The sequence below is a fragment of the Oncorhynchus masou genome, chromosome 9, assembly GCF_036934945.1.
Source record: "Oncorhynchus masou masou isolate Uvic2021 chromosome 9, UVic_Omas_1.1, whole genome shotgun sequence".
NCBI classification, from domain to species: domain Eukaryota; kingdom Metazoa; phylum Chordata; class Actinopteri; order Salmoniformes; family Salmonidae; genus Oncorhynchus; species Oncorhynchus masou.
In genome coordinates this window covers 91,787,648-91,805,826 of record NC_088220.1, presented here as the reverse complement: position 1 = coordinate 91,805,826, position 18,179 = coordinate 91,787,648, and the positions used below count along the sequence as shown (strand labels likewise).

Below are 18,179 nucleotides of genomic sequence, written 5' to 3'. Positions count from 1 at the left end.
TGGTAACTGTTTGTACAGCATAGTATGGTAACAGTTTGTACAGAATAGTCTGGTAACTGTTTGTACAGAATAGTCTGGTAACTGTGTGTACATTATAGTCTGGTAACTGTGTGTACATATTGTCTGGTAACTGTTTGTACAGAATTGTCTGGTAACTGTGTGTACATTATAGTCTGGTAACTGTGTGTACATTATAGTCTGGTAACTGTGTTTACATTATAGTCTGGTAACTGTGTGTACATTATAGTCTGGTAACTGTGTGTACAGAATAGTCTGGTAACTGTGTGTACAGAATAGTCTGGTAACTGTTTGTACAGAATAGTCTGGTAACTGTTTGTACAGAATAGTCTGGTAACTGTGTGTACATTATTGTCTGGTAACTGTTTGTACAGAATTGTCTGGTAACTGTGTGTGCATTATAGTCTGGTAACTGTGTGTACATTATAGTCTGGTAACTGTGTTTACATTATAGTCTGGTAACTGTGTGTACAGAATAGTCTGGTAACTGTGTGTACAGAATAGTCTGGTAACTGTTTGTTCAGAATAGTCTGGTAACTGTTTGTACAGAATAGTCTGGTAACTGTGTGTACATTATAGTCTAGTAACTGTGTGTGCATTATAGTCTGGTAACTGTGTGTACATTATAGTCTGGTAACTGTGTGTACAGAATAGTCTGGTAACTTTGTGTACAGAATAGTCTGGTAACTGTGTGTACAAAATAGTCTGGTAACTGTTTGTACAGAATAGTCTGGTAACTGTGTGTACAGAATAGTCTGGTAACTGTTTGTACATTATAGTCTGGTAACTGTGTGTACATTATAGTCTGGTAACTGTGTGTACATTATAGTCTGGTAACTGTGTGTACAGAATAGTCTGGTAACTGTGTGTACATTATTGTCTGGTAACTGTTTGTACAGAATTGTCTGGTAACTGTGTGTACATTATAGTCTGGTAACTGTGTGTACATTATAGTCTGGTAACTGTGTGTACATTATAGTCTGGTAACTGTGTTTACATTATAGTCTGGTAACTGTGTGTACATTATAGTCTGGTAACTGTGTGTACAGAATAGTCTGGTAACTGTGTGTACAGAATAGTCTGGTAACTGTTTGTACAGAATAGTCTGGTAACTGTGTGTACAGAATAGTCTGGTAACCGTGTGTACATTATAGTCTGGTAACTGTGTGTACATTATAGTCTGGTAACCGTGTGTACAGAATAGTCTGGTAACTGTTTGTACAGAATAGTCTGGTAACTGTGTGTACATTATAGTCTGGTAACTGTGTGTACAGAATAGTCTGGTAACTGTGTGTACATTATAGTCTGGTAACTGTGTGTACATTATTGTCTGCTAACTGTTTGTACAAAATTGTCTGGTAACTGTGTGTACAGAATAGTCTGGTAACTGTTTGTACAGAATAGTCTGGTAACTGTTTGTACAGAATAGTCTGGTAACTGTGTGTACAGAATAGTCTGGTAACTGTTTGTACAGAATAGTCTGGTAACTGTGTGTACAGAATAGTCTGGTAACTGTGTGTACAGAATAGTCTGGTAACTGTGTGTACATTATAGTCTGGTAACTGTGTGTACATTATTGTCTGGTAACTGTTTGTACAGAATTGTCTGGTAACTGTGTGTACATTATAGTCTGGTAACTGTGTGTACATTATAGTCTGGTAACTGTGTTTACATTATAGTCTGGTAACTGTGTGTACATTATAGTCTGGTAACTGTGTGTACAGAATAGTCTGGTTACTGTTTGTACATTATAGTCTGGTAACTGTGTGTACAAAATAGTCTGGTAACTGTGTGTACAGAATAGTCTGGTAACTGTGTGTACAGAATAGTCTTGTAACTGTGTGTACATTATAGTCTGGCAACTGTAAATGCTGTATGTTGCAGATCTGGGGTCATTCAGTGTGAGGACGAGAGGAGGCGTGTCTGTAAGGGAAGGACAAGGAGTGGTGCTCATGTGTACTCCACCCCCTCATTCACCAGGTAAGACCCTGACCACTGACCCTTCTCATGTATACTCCACCCCCTCATTTGTTCTTAACTGACTTGCCTAGTAAAATAAAGGTAAAATAAAAAATAAAAATTCACCAGGTAAGACCCTGACCACTGACCCCTAACCCTTCTCATGCGGCAGGGTAGCCTAGTGGTTAGAGCGTTGGACTAGTAACCGAAAGGTTGCAAGTTCGAATCCCCGAGCTGACAAGGTTCAAATCTGTCGTTCTGCCCCTGAACAGGCAGTTAACCCACTGTTCCTAGGCCGTCATTGAAAATAAGAATTTGTTCTTAATTGACTTGCCTGGTAAAATAAAAAAATAAAAGAATAAATGTATACTCCACCCCCTCATTCACCAGGTAAGACCCTGACCCCTGACCCCTAACCCTTCTCATGTATACTCCACCCCTCATTCACAAGGTAAGACCCTGACCCCTGACCCTTCTCATGTATACTCCACCCCTCATTCACCAGGTAAGACCCTGACCCCTAACCCCTAACCCTTCTCATGTATACTCCACCCCTCATTCACAAGGTAAGACCCTGACCCCTGACCCCTAACCCTTCTCATGTATACTCCACCCCTCATTCACCAGGTAAGACCCCGACCACTGACCCCTAACCCTTCTCATGTATACTCCACCCCCTCATTCACAAGGTAAGACCCTGACCCCCCTTATGTATACCCCTCAACCACATTCACCAGATGAGACCCTGGCCCCTGACCCCTAACCCCTAACCCTGCTCATGTATACTCCACCCCCTCATTCACTAGATGAGACCCTAACCCCTAACCCTGCTCATGTATACTTCACCCACTCATTCACCAGGTATGATTATTAAGCCTCAGCATCCCAAACAGGCAGATGATGCAGGTGCATGTCTATTGTTACAAAATATCTTCATTATCACATACTGCTTTAATCAGCCATATACTGATGGAGGATCTTCATTTGAGCCAGTTTGGTACAATAGGAAAATAATCCTGCAGAAACAGGAAAGGTGAATGATCATGTGGATTATAATTAATCAACATTGTTTTAAGGGTTGATCCATTTTTTGATTTTTTTCTCCTCTCCTCTTACTCTCCCTCTTCCTCTCTTCTCGTCCTCTCCTCTTCCTCTTCGGCTTCTTCTCTTCCTCTTCTATCATTCTTCATCTCCCTCTTCTCTTCCTCTCCTCTATTTTCCTCTTCTCCTCATCTCCTCTCTTCTCCCTCTTCCTCACCTTTTCCTCTCCTCTCCCTTTTCCTCTCTTCTCCCTCTTCATCTCCTCTCCCTCTCCCTCTTCCTCTCCACTTCTCTTCCTCCGCACTTCCTTTCCCGTCCTTTCCTGTCTGTTCCTCTTCTCTTCCTCTATTCGTTATATCCTCTCCTCTCCTTTTCCTCCTCCAGTAGCAGTGTGTGGGGAAAATCACTGGGGAAGCTAAGCCAGGAAAAAAAGCCATATTATAACCTGTTAGTTCATATGCCTTGACACTGTGATATATAGGCCTAAGGCCAATACAATAAGAGGACACAGTGGCAGAATAAATTCAACCACGCCTTTTTTTCATCACAAAACCAGAGAGCAACATCTCTCCGGTGGAGTCCACAAAGCATATTGTATGTAACAAACAGTTACATGACCTACAGCATGGTCAAGCAAGTTAATGTTTCCATTTTTTTTTACTAAACAACTATTGATTTAGAAAACAGGAGCTGCCAGCACCATTTCAACTTAAACATTTCAACATCATCAAATCACTTATGCTTAGTTTAATAGAGTGACAACTTAAATATACCAAAAATTATTTAGTCCAATCAAATGATGTGGCTGTCCAAGGGACTGATTTATGTGTGTGTGTCTGTGAGTGCAAGTAGAAAACAAAATGTTGACACCGTACTTATAGAGAAATGCCAAATCCATCCTCCTAACTTTCATGACGGTCTATGACTCTGTCATACACTTTTAGTGTTAGTTTTAACAAGTAATATCTAACAGATAACACAACATATACAAAATACACACAAATATAAGTAGGAATGAATTAACACTATATACAGTGGCAAGAAAAAGTATGTTAGCCCTTTGGAATTACCTGGATTTCTGCATAAATTGGTCATAAAATTTGATCTGATATTCATCTAAGTCAAAACAATAGACAAACACAGTGTGCTTAAACTAATAACACACAAAGTATTATATTTTTCTTGTCTATATTGAATACATCATTTAAACATTCAGTGTAGGCTGAAAAAAGCATGTGAACCCCTAGGCTAACGACTTCTCCAAAAGAGATCTCAGAAGACCTAAGATTTAGAATGGATGACTTACATAAAGATGGAAAGGCTTACAAAAGTATATCTAAATGCCATGATGTCCATCAGTCCACAGTAAGACAAATGGTCTATAAAAATGAGGGAAAAAAGGATTTGAACCCCTGCTGATTTTTGCCCACTGACAAAGAAATGATCAGTCTATAATTGTAATGGTAGGTTTATTTGAACAGTGAGAGACAGAACAACAACAACAAAATCCAGATAAGCGCATGTCAAAAATGCTATGAATTGATTTGCATTTTAATGAGGGAAATAAGTATTTGACCCCCCTCTCAATCAAAGATTTCTGGCTCCCAGGTGTCTTTTATACAGGTAACGAGCTGAGATTAGGAGCACGCTCTTAAAGGGAGTGCTTCTAATCTCAGCTTGTTACCATGTATAAAAGACACCAGTCCACAGAAGCAATCAATCAATCTGATTCCAAACTCTCCACCATGGCAAAAACCTAAGAGCTCTCCAAGGATGTCAGGGACAAGATTGTAAACCTACACAAGGCTGGAATGGGCGACAAGACCATCGCCAAGCAGCTTGGTGAGAAGGTGACAACAGTTGGGGCGATTATTCGCAAATGGAAGAAACACAAAATAACTGTCAATCTCCCTCGGCCTGGGGCTCCATGCAAGATCTCACCTCGTGGAGTTGCAATGATCATGAGAACGGTGAGGAATCAGCCCAGAACTACAAGGGAGGATCTTGTCAATGATCTCAAGGCAGCTGGGACCCTAGTCACCAAGAAAACAATTGGTAACACACTACGCCGTGAAGGACTGAAATCCTGCAGTGCCCGCAATGTCCCCCTGCTCAAGAAAGCACATACAGTATACATGCCCATCTGAAGTTTGCCAATGAACATCTGAATGATTCAGAGGACAACTGGGTGAAAGTGTTGTGGTCAGATGAGACCAAAATGGAGCTGTTTGACATCAACTCACCGTGTTTGGAGGAGGAGGAATGCTGCCTATGACCCCAGAAAACCATCCCCATCGCCAAACATGTAGGTGGATACATTATGCTTTGGGTGTATTTTTCTGCTAAGGGGACAGGACAACTTCACCGCATCAAAGGGACAATGAACGGGGCCATGTACCGTCAAATCAAGGCATTAATAATGGGTGGTGGATGGGTATTCCAGCATGACAATGACCCAAAACACACGGCCAAGTCAACAAAGGAGTGGCTCAACAAGAAGCACATTAAGGTCCCGGAGTGGCCTAGCCAGTCTCCAAACCTTAATCCATTAATCCCACAGAAACTCTGTGGAGGGAGCTGAAGATTCGAGTTGCCAAACGTCAGCCTCGAAACCTTAATGACTTGGAGAATATCTGCAAAGAGGAGTGGGACAAAATCCCTCCTGAGATGTGTGCAAACCTGGTGGCCAACTACAAGAAACATCTGACCTCTGTGATTGCCAACAAGGGTTTTGCCACCAAGTACTAAGTCATGTTTTGCAGAGTGTTCAAATATGTATTTCCCTCATTAAACACAAATCAATTTCTAACATTTTTGACATGCATTTTTCTGGATTTTTTGTTGTTATTCTGTCTCTCACTGTTCAAATAAACCTACCATTACATTTACATTACATTTAAGTCATTTAGCAGACGCTCTTATCCAGAGCGACTTACAAATTGGTGAATTCACCTTCTGACATCCAGTGGAACAGCCACTTTACAATAGTGCATCTAAATAATTTAAGGGGGGGTGAGAAGGATTACTTTATCCTATCCTAGGTATTCCTTGAAGAGGTGGGGTTTCAGGTGTCTCCGGAAGGTGGTGATTGACTCCGCTGTCCTGGCGTCGTGAGGGAGTTTGTTCCACCATTGGGGGGCCAGAGCAGCGAACAGTTTTGACTGGGCTGAGCGGGAACTGTACTTCCTCAGTGGTAGGGAGGCGAGCAGGCCAGAGGTGGATGAACGCAGTGCCCTTGTTTGGGTGTAGGGCCTGATCAGAGCCTGGAGGTACTGGGGTGCCGTTCCCCTCACAGCTCCGTAGGCAAGCACCATGGTCTTGTAGCGGATGCGAGCTTCAACTGGACGCCAGTGGAGAGAGCGGAGGAGCGGGGTGACGTGAGAGAACTTGGGAAGGTTGAACACCAGACGGGCTACGGCGTTCTGGATGAGTTGTAGGGGTTTAATGGCACAGGCAGGGAGCCCAGCCAACAGCGAGTTGCAGTAATCCAGACGGGAGATGACAAGTGCCTGGATTAGGACCTGCGCCGCTTCCTGTGTGAGGCAGGGTCGTACTCTGCGGATGTTGTAGAGCATGAACCTACAGGAACGGGCCACCGCCTTGATGTTAGTTGAGAACGACAGGGTGTTGTCCAGGATCACGCCAAGGTTCTTAGCGCTCTGGGAGGAGGACACAATGGAGTTGTCAACCGTGATGGCGAGATCATGGAACGGGCAGTCCTTCCCCGGGAGGAGGAGCAGCTCCGTCTTGTCGAGGTTCAGCTTGAGGTGGTGATCCATCATCCACACTGATATGTCTGCCAGACATGCAGAGATGTGATTCGCCACCTGGTTATCAGAAGGGGGAAAGGAGAAGATTAATTGTGTGTCGTCTGCATAGCAATGATAGGAGAGACCATGTGAGGTGATGACAGAGCCAAGTGACTTGGTGTATAGCGAGAATAGGAGAGGGCCTAGAACAGAGCCCTGGGGGACCCCAGTGGTGAGAGCGCGTGGCGAGGAGACAGATTCTCGCCACGCCACCTGGTAGGAGCGACCTGTCAGGTAGGACGCAATCCAAGCGTGGGCCGCGCCGGAGATGCCCAACTCTAGCCGATAGGTCTAGAAGGATGAGAGCAGAGGAGAGAAAGTTAGCTTTAGCAGTGCGGAGCGCCTCCGTAATACAGAGAAGAGCAGTCTCAGTTGAATGACTAGTCTTGAAACCTGACTGATTTGGATCAAGAAGGTCATTCTGAGAGAGATAGCGGGAGAGCTGGCCAAGGACGGCACCTTCAAGAGTTTTGGAGAGAAAAGAAAGAAGGGATACTGGTCTGTAGTTGTTGACATCGGAGGGATCGAGTGTAGGTTTTTTCAGAAGGGGTGCAACTCTCGCTCTCTTGAAGACGGAAGGGACGTAGCCAGCGGTCAGGGATGAGTTGATGAGCGAGGTGAGGTAAGGGAGAAGGTCCCCGGAAATGGTCTGGAGGAGAGAGGAGGGGATAGGGTCGAGCGGGCAGGTTGTTGGGCGGCCGGCCGTCACAAGAAGCGAGATTTCATCTGGAGAGAGGGGAGAAAGAGGTCAGAGCACAGGGTAGGGCAGTGTGAGCAGAACCAGCGGTGTTGTTTGACTTAGCAAACGAGGATCGGATGTCGTCGACCTTCTTTTCAAAATGGTTGACGAAGTCATCTGCAGAGAGGGGGAGGGGGGGAGGGGGAGTAGGGGCAGTGTGGGAAGTGTTGGATGAGAGCGAGAGGGAAAAGGATACAAGGTAGTGGTCGGAGACTTGGAGGGGAGTTGCAATGAGGTTAGTGGAAGAACAGCTTCTAGTAAAGATGAGGTCGAGCGTATTGCCTGCCTTGTGAGTAGGGGGGGAAGGTGAGAGGGTGAGGTCAAAAGAGGAGAGGAGTGGAAAGAAGGAGGCAGAGAGGAATGAGTCAAAGGTAGACGAGGGGAGGTTAAAGACGCCCAGGACAGTGAGAGGTGAGCCGTCCTCAGGAAAGGAGCTTATCAAGGCATCAAGCTCATTGATGAACTCTCCGAGGGAACCTGGAGGGCGATAAATGATAAGGATGTTAAGCTTGAAAGGGCTGGTAACTGTGACAGCATGGAATTCAAAGGAGGCGATAGACAGATGGGTAAGGGGAGAAAGAAGAGAATGACCACTTGGGAGAGATGAGGATCCCGGTGCCACCACCCCGCTGACCAGAAGCTCTCGGGGTGTGCGAGAACACGTGGGCGGACGAAGAGAGAGCAGTAGGAGTAGCAGTGTTATCTGTGGTGATCCATGTTTCCGTCAGTGCCAAGAAGTCGAGGGACTGGAGGGAGGCATAGGCTGAGATGAAGTCTGCCTTGTTGGCCGCAGATCGGCAGTTCCAGAGGCTACCGGAGACCTGGAACTCCACGTGGGTCGTGCGCGCTGGGACCACCAGATTAGGGTGGCCGCGGCCACGCGGTGTGGAGCGTTTGTATGGTCTGTGCAGAGAGGAGAGAACAGGGATAGATAGACACATAGTTGACAGGCTACAGAAGAGGCTACGCTAATGCAAAGGAGATTGGAATGACAAGTGGACTACACGTCTCGAATGTTCAGAAAGTTAAGCTTACGTAGCAAGAATCTTATCGACTAAAATGATTGAAATGATACAGTACTGCTGGAGTAGGCTAGCTGGCAGTGGCTGCGTTGTTGACTTTGTAGGCTAGCTGGCAGTGGCTGCGTTGTTGACACTACACCAATCAAGTCGTTCCGTCGAGTGTAATAGTGTGCGAGAACACATAGACTGATAATTTCGTTGTCAGTGGGCAAATGTACAAAATCAGCAGGGGATCAAATACTTTTTTCCCTCACTGTAAATGAAGAAAGTTCAGCACGGTTGCTAAACTCCCTAGGAGTTGCCGTCCTGCAAAGATGACTGCAAGAGCACAGCGCAGAATGCTCAATGAGGTTAAGAAGAATCCTAGAGTGTCAGCTAAAGACACACAAATCTCTGGAACATGCTAACATCTCTGTTGACGGAACTACGATAGGTAAAACACTAACTAAGAATAGTGTTCATGGGAGGACACCACGGAAAAATCTACCGCTGTACAAAAAAAACATTACTGTCTGAAGTTTGCAAAAGGGCACCTGAATGTTCCACAACGCTACTGGCAAAATATTCTGTGGACAAATGAAACAAAAGTTGAGTTGTTTGGAAGGAACACACAACACTGTGTGGAGAAAAAAAGGCACAGCACACCAACATCTAAACCTCATCCCAACTGTAAAGTATGGTGGAGGGAGCATCATGGTTTGGGGCTGTTTTGCTGCCTCAGGGCCTGAACAGCTTGTGATCATCGATGGAAAAAATGACTTCCCAACTTTATCAAGACATTTTGCAGGAGAATGTAAGGCTATCTGTCCGCCAATTGAAGCTCAACAGAAGTTGGGTGATGCAACAGGACAATGACACAAAACACAGAAGTAAATCAACAACAGAATGGCTTCAACAGAAGAAAATACACCTTCTGGAGTGGCCCAGTCCTGACATCAACCCGATTTGAGATGCTGTGGCATGACCTCAAGAAAGCTGTTAACACTAGACATCCCAAGAATAGTATTGAACTGAAACAGTTTTGTAAAGAGGAATGGTCCAAAATTCCTCCGGACTGTTGTGCAGGTCTGATCCGCAACTACATAAAAAGTTTGGTTGAGGTTATTGCTGCCAAAGGAGGGTCAGGATCCTCGGGTTAACAAACTTTTCCCACCCTGCACTGTGAATGTTTACACAGTGTGTTCAATAAAGACATGAAAAAGTATAATTGTTTGTGTTTTTAGTTTTAGCGGACTGTGTTATTTTATTGTTGTGACTTAAATGAAGATCAGATCAAACTGAATGACCAGTTTATGCAGAAATTCAGGTAATTCCAAAGGGTTCACATAATATTTATTGAACTGTACATGCGAGTGATGTCAGAGCGGAACGGACTAAGATACTGTAGCAAAGTATAGAATACAGTATATACATATGAGATGAGTAATGCCAGATATGTAAACATTATTAAAGTGACTAAGATACAGTAGAAGTGTAGAAAACAGTATATACATATGAGATGAGTAATGCAAGATATGTAAACATTATTAAAGTGACTAGTGTTCCATTCCTTAAAGTGGCCAGTGATTCCTAGTCTATGCATATAGGCAGCAGCCTCTAATGTGCTAGTGATGGATGTTTAAGTCTGACGGCCTTGAGATAGAAGCTGTCATTTAGTCTCTCGGTCCCAGCTTTGATGCACCTTACTGACCTCGCCTTCTGGATGATAGCGGTGTGAACAGGCCGTGGCTTGTGTGGTTGATGTCCTTGATGATCTAAAGTAACTGCAAATGTGATTATGCACGTAATGTTTTATTATAATGGTGCATTTTTTTTGAGAAAATTATCTTCCCCAAATTTGAAACTCACGCACCGCCTGTGTATGCCAGTTACTTTTCATCTTTGCATTTAAATAGCGAATGGAGGACGCTTTTGCCATGGTTCATTTTCATGCCAGCCTGGTAGGCTATACTCCTGTTGTAAAGAAAAGCAATGTGCTTAATATTAAGAAAGTTGAGAATTAAATAAAGAAGGCCTAACCTATAGAACGCTGATGGGATCCTCCTCTTTTTAATAGAGGCCATCACTCTGTTTTCTTGTGCAATTGCATAGCCTATAGAAATTTTGCGCAAACATGAGCTCATGGGCTCTTATGAAGTGTTTGATTTGATTTTCGGTTACATTTGCATTGATGTCAGTAATTCGTGGAACAATTGAGTTCTGAGTACCAGACAGTTAGCCTTTTGGTAAGCTACTAATTACCATCAGCAGCATCAGAGATTGGAGAAGCCTGATTACAGTGACTAAACAGTCAAGTGGAATTTGACTGTGGTCATGACTTGTGACCGCTGGTGTGGCAGTAATACGGTCACCATAACAACCCTAAACTCAACGTTGATTGGCTATTGTTATTATATATTTTTTTATCAGGGGATGCCAAATGCTCGCTGGCTTCCCTTGCATTCAATGCTACAGCGGAAAAAGGGTCATAATATGTTTGATCAGACAACATCAGATAGATGGGCCACACTTAAAGAGAGAGGTGCGCTGTTTTGCTCAGATGCTTTCTTCAGTGGGATACATTCAGCCTCTTGTGAATTGAAGGAAAATGATGAAACACAGAGAGACGAAAGATAGTTTATTTTAAATGTTTATTTTATTTTATTTTTGGAATCCATGAATACACACTACTGCTCTCCTCTCCCTTCCTCTCTTCTCCTCAACTCTCTCTTTCCTCTTTTCTCCTCCCCCCTCCACCCTCCATGCCTCTATACCTCCATGCCAGAATGCATGTCATGGTGGAGAGGGGAGAAATCAGCCACTGCACAGATGTTCACTGAGAGAAAAAAAGATTGAAAACAGTTTGAACACAGTATGATGAATAAGTCAACGTCTAGGTCTATAGAGCTAAAGACTTCTCCTTCATGGCTCTGAGTGTTCAGCAGGACTTCTCCTTCATGGCTCTGAGTGTTCAGCAGGACTTCTCCTTCATGGCTCTGAGTGTTCAGAAGGACTTCTCCTTCATGGCTCTGAGTGTTCAGCAGGACTTCTCCTTCATGGCTCTGAGTGTTCAGAAGGACTTCTCCTTCAGGGCTCTGAGTGTTCAGCAGGACTTCTCCTTCATGGCTCTGAGTGTTCAGCAGGACTTCTCCTTCATGGCTCTGAGTGTTCAGCAGGACTTCTCCTTCATGGCTCTGAGTGTTCAGCAGGACTTCTCCTTCATGGCTCTGAGTGTTCAGAAGGACTTCTCCTTCAGGGCTCTGAGTGTTCAGCAGGACTTCTCCTTCATGGCTCTGAGTGTTCAGCAGGACTTCTCCTTCATGGCTCTGAGTGTTCAGCAGGACTTCTCCTTCATGGCTCTGAGTGTTCAGCAGGACTTCTCCTTCATGGCTCTGAGTGTTCAGCAGGACTTCTCCATGATGGCTCTGAGTGTTCAGCTGGACTTCTCCTTCATGGCTCTGAGTGTTCAGCAGGACTTCTCCTTGATGGCTCTGAGTGTTCAGCTGGACTTCTCCTTCATGACTCTGAGTGTTCATATCTGTGCTAAACAATGCTTTGGCCTGCCAGGTTGTGAAATGAGATCAGCTAAATTATTTTCTATTATGTCCTGTCCGTTAGAGCCTATTTACTTACTCAGAAAATGGGTGTGTTCCAAATGGCATCATATTCCCTTCATAGTGTATGACTTTTGACTATGGCCCCTTAAGGCTCTTTTCAAAAGTAGTGTACTACTGTATATAGGGAATATGGTGCCATTTGGAACACAGAACAGGAGTATAGAAATGGAGTAGGATTGTCGGAAGGGCAAACAGGCATGAGTGCTTCTACATCTGCATTGTTTGCTGTTTGGGGTTTCAGCCTGTGTTTCTGCTGTTTAGGGTTTTAGGCTGGGTTTCTGCTGTTTAGGTTTTAGGCTGGGTTTCAGTTGTTTGGGGTTTTAGCCTGGGTTTCAGCTGTTTGGGGTTTTAGGCTGGGTTTCTGCTGTTTGTGGTTTCAGATTGGGTTTCTGCTGTTTGAGATTTTAGGCTGGGTTTCTGCTGTTTAGGTTTTAGTCTGTGTTTCTGCTGTATAGGGTTTTAGGCTGGGTTTCTGCTGTTTAGGGTTTTAGGCTGGGTTTCTGCTGTTTAGGTTTTTAGGCTGGGTTTCTGCTGTTTAGGTTTTAGTCTGTGTTTCTGCTGTATAGGGTTTTAGGCTGGGTTTCTGCTGTTTAGGGTTTTAGGCTGGGTTTCTGCTGTTTAGGGTTTTTTGGCTGGGTTTCTGCTGTTTAGGTTTTAGACTGGGTTTCAGCTGTTTAGGTTTTAGGCTGGGTTTCTGATCTTTAGGTTTTAGGCTGTGTTTCTGCTGTTTAGGGTTTTAGGCTGTGTTTCTGCTGTTTAGGTTTTAGGCTGGGTTTCAGTTGTTTGGGGTTTTAGCCTGGGTTTCAGCTGTTTGGGGTTTTAGGCTGGGTTTCTGCTGTTTGTGGTTTCAGATTGGGTTTCTGCTGTTTGAGATTTTAGGCTGGGTTTCTGCTGTTTAGGTTTTAGTCTGTGTTTCTGCTGTATAGGGTTTTAGGCTGGGTTTCTGCTGTTTAGGGTTTTAGGCTGGGTTTCTGCTGTTTAGGTTTTTAGGCTGGGTTTCTGCTGTTTAGGTTTTAGTCTGTGTTTCTGCTGTATAGGGTTTTAGGCTGGGTTTCTGCTGTTTAGGGTTTTAGGCTGGGTTTCTGCTGTTTAGGGTTTTTTGGCTGGGTTTCTGCTGTTTAGGTTTTAGACTGGGTTTCAGCTGTTTAGGTTTTAGGCTGGGTTTCTGATCTTTAGGTTTTAGGCTGTGTTTCTGCTGTTTAGGGTTTTAGGCTGTGTTTCTGCTGTTTAGGTTTTAGGCTGGGTTTCTGCTGTTTAGGTTTTAGGCTGTGTTTCAGCTGTTTGGGGTTTTAGCCTGGGTTTCTGCTGTTTGGGGTTTTAGGCTGGGTTTCTGCTGTTTGTGGTTTCATATTGGGTTTCTGCTGTTTAGGTTTTAGGCTGTGTTTCTGCTGTTTAGGGTTTTAGGCTGGGTTTCTGCTGTTTAGGGTTTTAGGCTGGGTTTCTGCTGTTTAGGTTTTAGGCTGTGTTTCAGCTGTTTGGGGTTTTAGCCTGGGTTTCTGCTGTTTGGGGTTTTAGGCTGGTTTTCTGCTGTTTAGGGTTTTAGGCTGGGTTTCTGCTGTTTAGGTTTTAGACTGGGTTTCAGCTGTTTGGGTTTTTAGGCTGGCATTTCAGCTGTTTAGGTTTTAGGCTGGGTTTCTGATCTTTAGGTTTTAGGCTGTGTTTCTGCTGTTTAGGGTTTTAGGCTGTGTTTCTGCTGTTTAGGGTTTTAGGCTGGGTATCTGCTGTTTAGGGTTTTAGGCTGGGTTTCTGATCTTTAGGTTGTAGGGTGGGTTTCTGCTGTTTAGGGTTTTAGGCTGGGTTTCTGCTGTTTAGGGTTTTAGGCTGGGTTTCTGCTGTTTAGGTTTTAGGCTGGGTTTCTGCTGTTTGGGGTTTTAGGCTGGGTTTCTTCTGTTTAGGGTTTTAGGCTGGGTTTCTGCTGTTTAGGGTTTTAGGCTGGGTTTCTGCTGTTTGGGGTTTTAGGCTGGGTTTCTTCTGTTTAGGGTTTTAGGCTGGGTTTCTGCTGTTTAGGTTTTAGGCTGGGTTTCTGGTGTTTAGGTTTTAGGCTGGGTTTCTGCTGTTTAGGGTTTTAGGCTGGGTTTCTGCTGTTTGGGGTTTTAGGCTGTGTTTCTGCTGTTTAGGGTTTTAGGCTGTGTTTCTGCTGTTTAGGTTTTAGGCTGGGTTTCTGCTGTTTAGGTTTTAGGCTGGGTTTCTGCTGTTTAGGTTTTAGGCTGTGTTTCTGCTGTTTAGGGTTTTAGGCTGGGTTTCTGCTGTTTAGGTTTTAGGCTGTGTTTCAGCTGTTTGGGGTTTTAGCCTGGGTTTCTGCTGTTTGGGGTTTTAGGCTGGGTTTCTGCTGTTTGTGGTTTCATATTGGGTTTCTGCTGTTTGAGATTTTAGGCTGGTTTTCTGCTGTTTAGGGTTTTAGGCTGTGTTTCTGCTGTTTAGGGTTTTAGGCTGGGTTTCTGCTGTTTAGGTTTTAGGCTGTGTTTCAGCTGTTTGGGGTTTTAGCCTGGGTTTCTGCTGTTTGGGGTTTTAGGCTGGGTTTCTGCTGTTTGTGGTTTCATATTGGGTTTCTGCTGTTTGAGATTTTAGTCTGGTTTTCTGCTGTTTAGGGTTTTAGGCTGGGTTTCTGCTGTTTAGGTTTTAGGCTGTGTTTCTGCTGTTTAGGGTTTTAGGCTGGGTATCTGCTGTTTAGGGGTTTAGGCTGGGTTTCTGATCTTTAGGTTGTAGGGTGGGTTTCTGCTGTTTAGGTTTTAGGCTGGGTTTCAGCTGTTTGGGGTTTTAGGCTGGGTTTCAGTTGTTTGGGGGTTTAGCCTGGGTTTCTGCTGTTTGGGGTTTTAGGCTGGGTTTCTGCTGTTTGTGGTTTCAGATTGGGTTTCTGCTGTTTGAGATTTTAGGCTGGGTTTCTGCTGTTTAGGTTTTAGTCTGTGTTTCTGCTGTATAGGGTTTTAGGCTAGGTTTCTGCTGTTTAGGGTTTTTTGGCTGGGTTTCTGCTGTTTAGGTTTTAGACTGGGTTTCAGCTGTTTGGGTTTTTAGGCTGGCATTTCAGCTGTTTAGGTTTTAGGCTGGGTTTCTGATCTTTAGGTTTTAGGCTGTGTTTCTGCTGTTTAGGGTTTTAGGCTGTGTTTCTGCTGTTTAGGTTTTAGGCTGGGTTTCTGCTGTTTAGGTTTTAGGCTGGGTTTCTGCTGTTTAGGTTTTAGGCTGTGTTTCTGCTGTTTAGGGTTTTAGGCTGGGTTTCTGCTGTTTAGGTTTTAGGCTGTGTTTCAGCTGTTTGGGGTTTTAGCCTGGGTTTCTGCTGTTTGGGGTTTTAGGCTGGGTTTCTGCTGTTTGTGGTTTCATATTGGGTTTCTGCTGTTTGAGATTTTAGGCTGGTTTTCTGCTGTTTAGGGTTTTAGGCTGGGTTTCTGCTGTTTAGGGTTTTAGACTGGGTTTCAGCTGTTTGGGTTTTTAGGCTGGCATTTCAGCTGTTTAGGTTTTAGGCTGGGTTTCTGATCTTTAGGTTTTAGGCTGTGTTTCTGCTGTTTAGGGTTTTAGGCTGTGTTTCTGCTGTTTAGGTTTTAGGCTGGGTTTCTGCTGTTTAGGTTTTAGGCTGTGTTTCTGCTGTTTAGGGTTTTAGGCTGGGTTTCTGCTGTTTAGGGTTTTAGGCTGGGTTTCTGCTGTTTAGGTTTTAGGCTGTGTTTCAGCTGTTTGGGGTTTTAGCCTGGGTTTCTGCTGTTTGCGGTTTTAGGCTGGTTTTCTGCTGATTAGGGTTTTAGGCTGGGTTTCTGCTGTTTAGGTTTTAGACTGGGTTTCAGCTGTTTGGGTTTTTAGGCTGGCATTTCAGCTGTTTAGGTTTTAGGCTGGGTTTCTGATCTTTAGGTTTTAGGCTGTGTTTCTGCTGTTTAGGGTTTTAGGCTGTGTTTCTGCTGTTTAGGGTTTTAGGCTGGGTTTCTGCTGTTTAGGGTATTAGGCTGGGTTTCTGCTGTTTAGGGTATTAGGCTGGGTTTCTGCTGTTTAGGTTTTAGGCTGGGTTTCTGGTGTTTAGGTTTTAGGCTGGGTTTCTGATCTTTAGGTTGTAGGGTGGGTTTCTGCTGTTTAGGGTTTTAGGCTGGGTTTCTGCTGTTTGGGGTTTTAGGCTGTGTTTCTGCTGTTTGGGGTTTTAGGTTGGGTTCTGCTGTTTGGGGTTTTAGGCTGGGTTTCTGCTGTTTGGGGTTTTAGGCTGGGTTTCTGCTGTTTAGGGTTTAGGCTGGGTTTCTGCTGTTTAGGTTTTCGGTTGGGTTTCTGCTGTTTGGGGTTTTAGGCTGGGTTTCTGCTGTTTAGGTTTTAGGCTGGGTTTCTGATCTTTAGGTTTTAGGCTGTGTTTCTGCTGTTTAGGTTTTAGGCTGGGTTTCTGATCTTTAGGTTTTAGGCTGGGTTTCTGCTGTTTAGGGTTTTAGGCTGGGTTTCTTATGTTTAGGGTTTTAGGCTGGGTTTCTGCTGTTTAGGGTTTAGGCTGGGTTTCTGCTGTTTAGGTTTTAGGCTGGGTTTCTGCTGTTTGGGGTTTTAGGCTGGGTTTCTGCTGTTTGGGGTTTTAGGCTGGGTTTCTGCTGTTTAGGTTTTAGGCTGGGGTTCAGCTGTTTGGGGTTTTAGGCTGGGTTTCTGCTGTTTGGGATTTTAGGCTGGGTTTCTGCTGTTTGAGATTTTAGGCTGTGTTTCTGCTGTTTGGGATTTTAGGCTGGGTTTCTGCTGTTTGGGGTTTTAGGCTGGGTTTCTGCTGTTTGGGGTTTTAGGCTGGGTTTCTGCTGTTTAGGGTTTTAGGCTGGGTTTCTGCTGTTTAGGTTTTAGGCTGGGTTTCTGCTGTTTGGGGTTTTAGCCTGGGTTTCAGCTGTTTGGGGTTTTAGGCTGGGTTTCTGCTGTTTAGGTTTTAGGCTGGGTTTCAGTTGTTTGGGGTTTTAGCCTGGGTTTCAGCTGTTTGGGGTTTTAGGCTGGGTTTCTGCTGTTTGTGGTTTCAGATTGGGTTTCTGCTGTTTGAGATTTTAGGCTGGGTTTCTGCTGTTTAGGTTTTAGTCTGTGTTTCTGCTGTATAGGGTTTTAGGCTGGGTTTCTGCTGTTTAGGGTTTTAGGCTGGGTTTCTGCTGTTTAGGTTTTTAGGCTGGGTTTCTGCTGTTTAGGTTTTAGTCTGTGTTTCTGCTGTATAGGGTTTTAGGCTGGGTTTCTGCTGTTTAGGGTTTTAGGCTGGGTTTCTGCTGTTTAGGGTTTTTTGGCTGGGTTTCTGCTGTTTAGGTTTTAGACTGGGTTTCAGCTGTTTAGGTTTTAGGCTGGGTTTCTGATCTTTAGGTTTTAGGCTGTGTTTCTGCTGTTTAGGGTTTTAGGCTGTGTTTCTGCTGTTTAGGTTTTAGGCTGGGTTTCTGCTGTTTAGGTTTTAGGCTGTGTTTCAGCTGTTTGGGGTTTTAGCCTGGGTTTCTGCTGTTTGGGGTTTTAGGCTGGGTTTCTGCTGTTTGTGGTTTCATATTGGGTTTCTGCTGTTTAGGTTTTAGGCTGTGTTTCTGCTGTTTAGGGTTTTAGGCTGGGTTTCTGCTGTTTAGGGTTTTAGGCTGGGTTTCTGCTGTTTAGGTTTTAGGCTGTGTTTCAGCTGTTTGGGGTTTTAGCCTGGGTTTCTGCTGTTTGGGGTTTTAGGCTGGTTTTCTGCTGTTTAGGGTTTTAGGCTGGGTTTCTGCTGTTTAGGTTTTAGACTGGGTTTCAGCTGTTTGGGTTTTTAGGCTGGCATTTCAGCTGTTTAGGTTTTAGGCTGGGTTTCTGATCTTTAGGTTTTAGGCTGTGTTTCTGCTGTTTAGGGTTTTAGGCTGTGTTTCTGCTGTTTAGGGTTTTAGGCTGGGTATCTGCTGTTTAGGGTTTTAGGCTGGGTTTCTGATCTTTAGGTTGTAGGGTGGGTTTCTGCTGTTTAGGGTTTTAGGCTGGGTTTCTGCTGTTTGGGGTTTTAGGCTGGGTTTCTGCTGTTTAGGTTTTAGGCTGGGTTTCTGCTGTTTGGGGTTTTAGGCTGGGTTTCTTCTGTTTAGGGTTT

The 18,179-nt window shown here is 44.3% G+C and overlaps 1 protein-coding gene across 1 annotated transcript in view; it reads left to right on the top strand.

Annotated features, from left to right (window-relative positions):
* Positions 1 to 18,179, top strand: part of LOC135546750 (contactin-5-like) — a 436,013-nt gene that overhangs the window by 98,079 nt on the left and 319,755 nt on the right. The window contains exon 4 of the mRNA XM_064975401.1: positions 1,903 to 1,998. Within this exon, the coding sequence (XP_064831473.1) occupies positions 1,903 to 1,998 (96 nt within the window). The remainder of the gene's footprint in view (positions 1 to 1,902; positions 1,999 to 18,179) is intronic.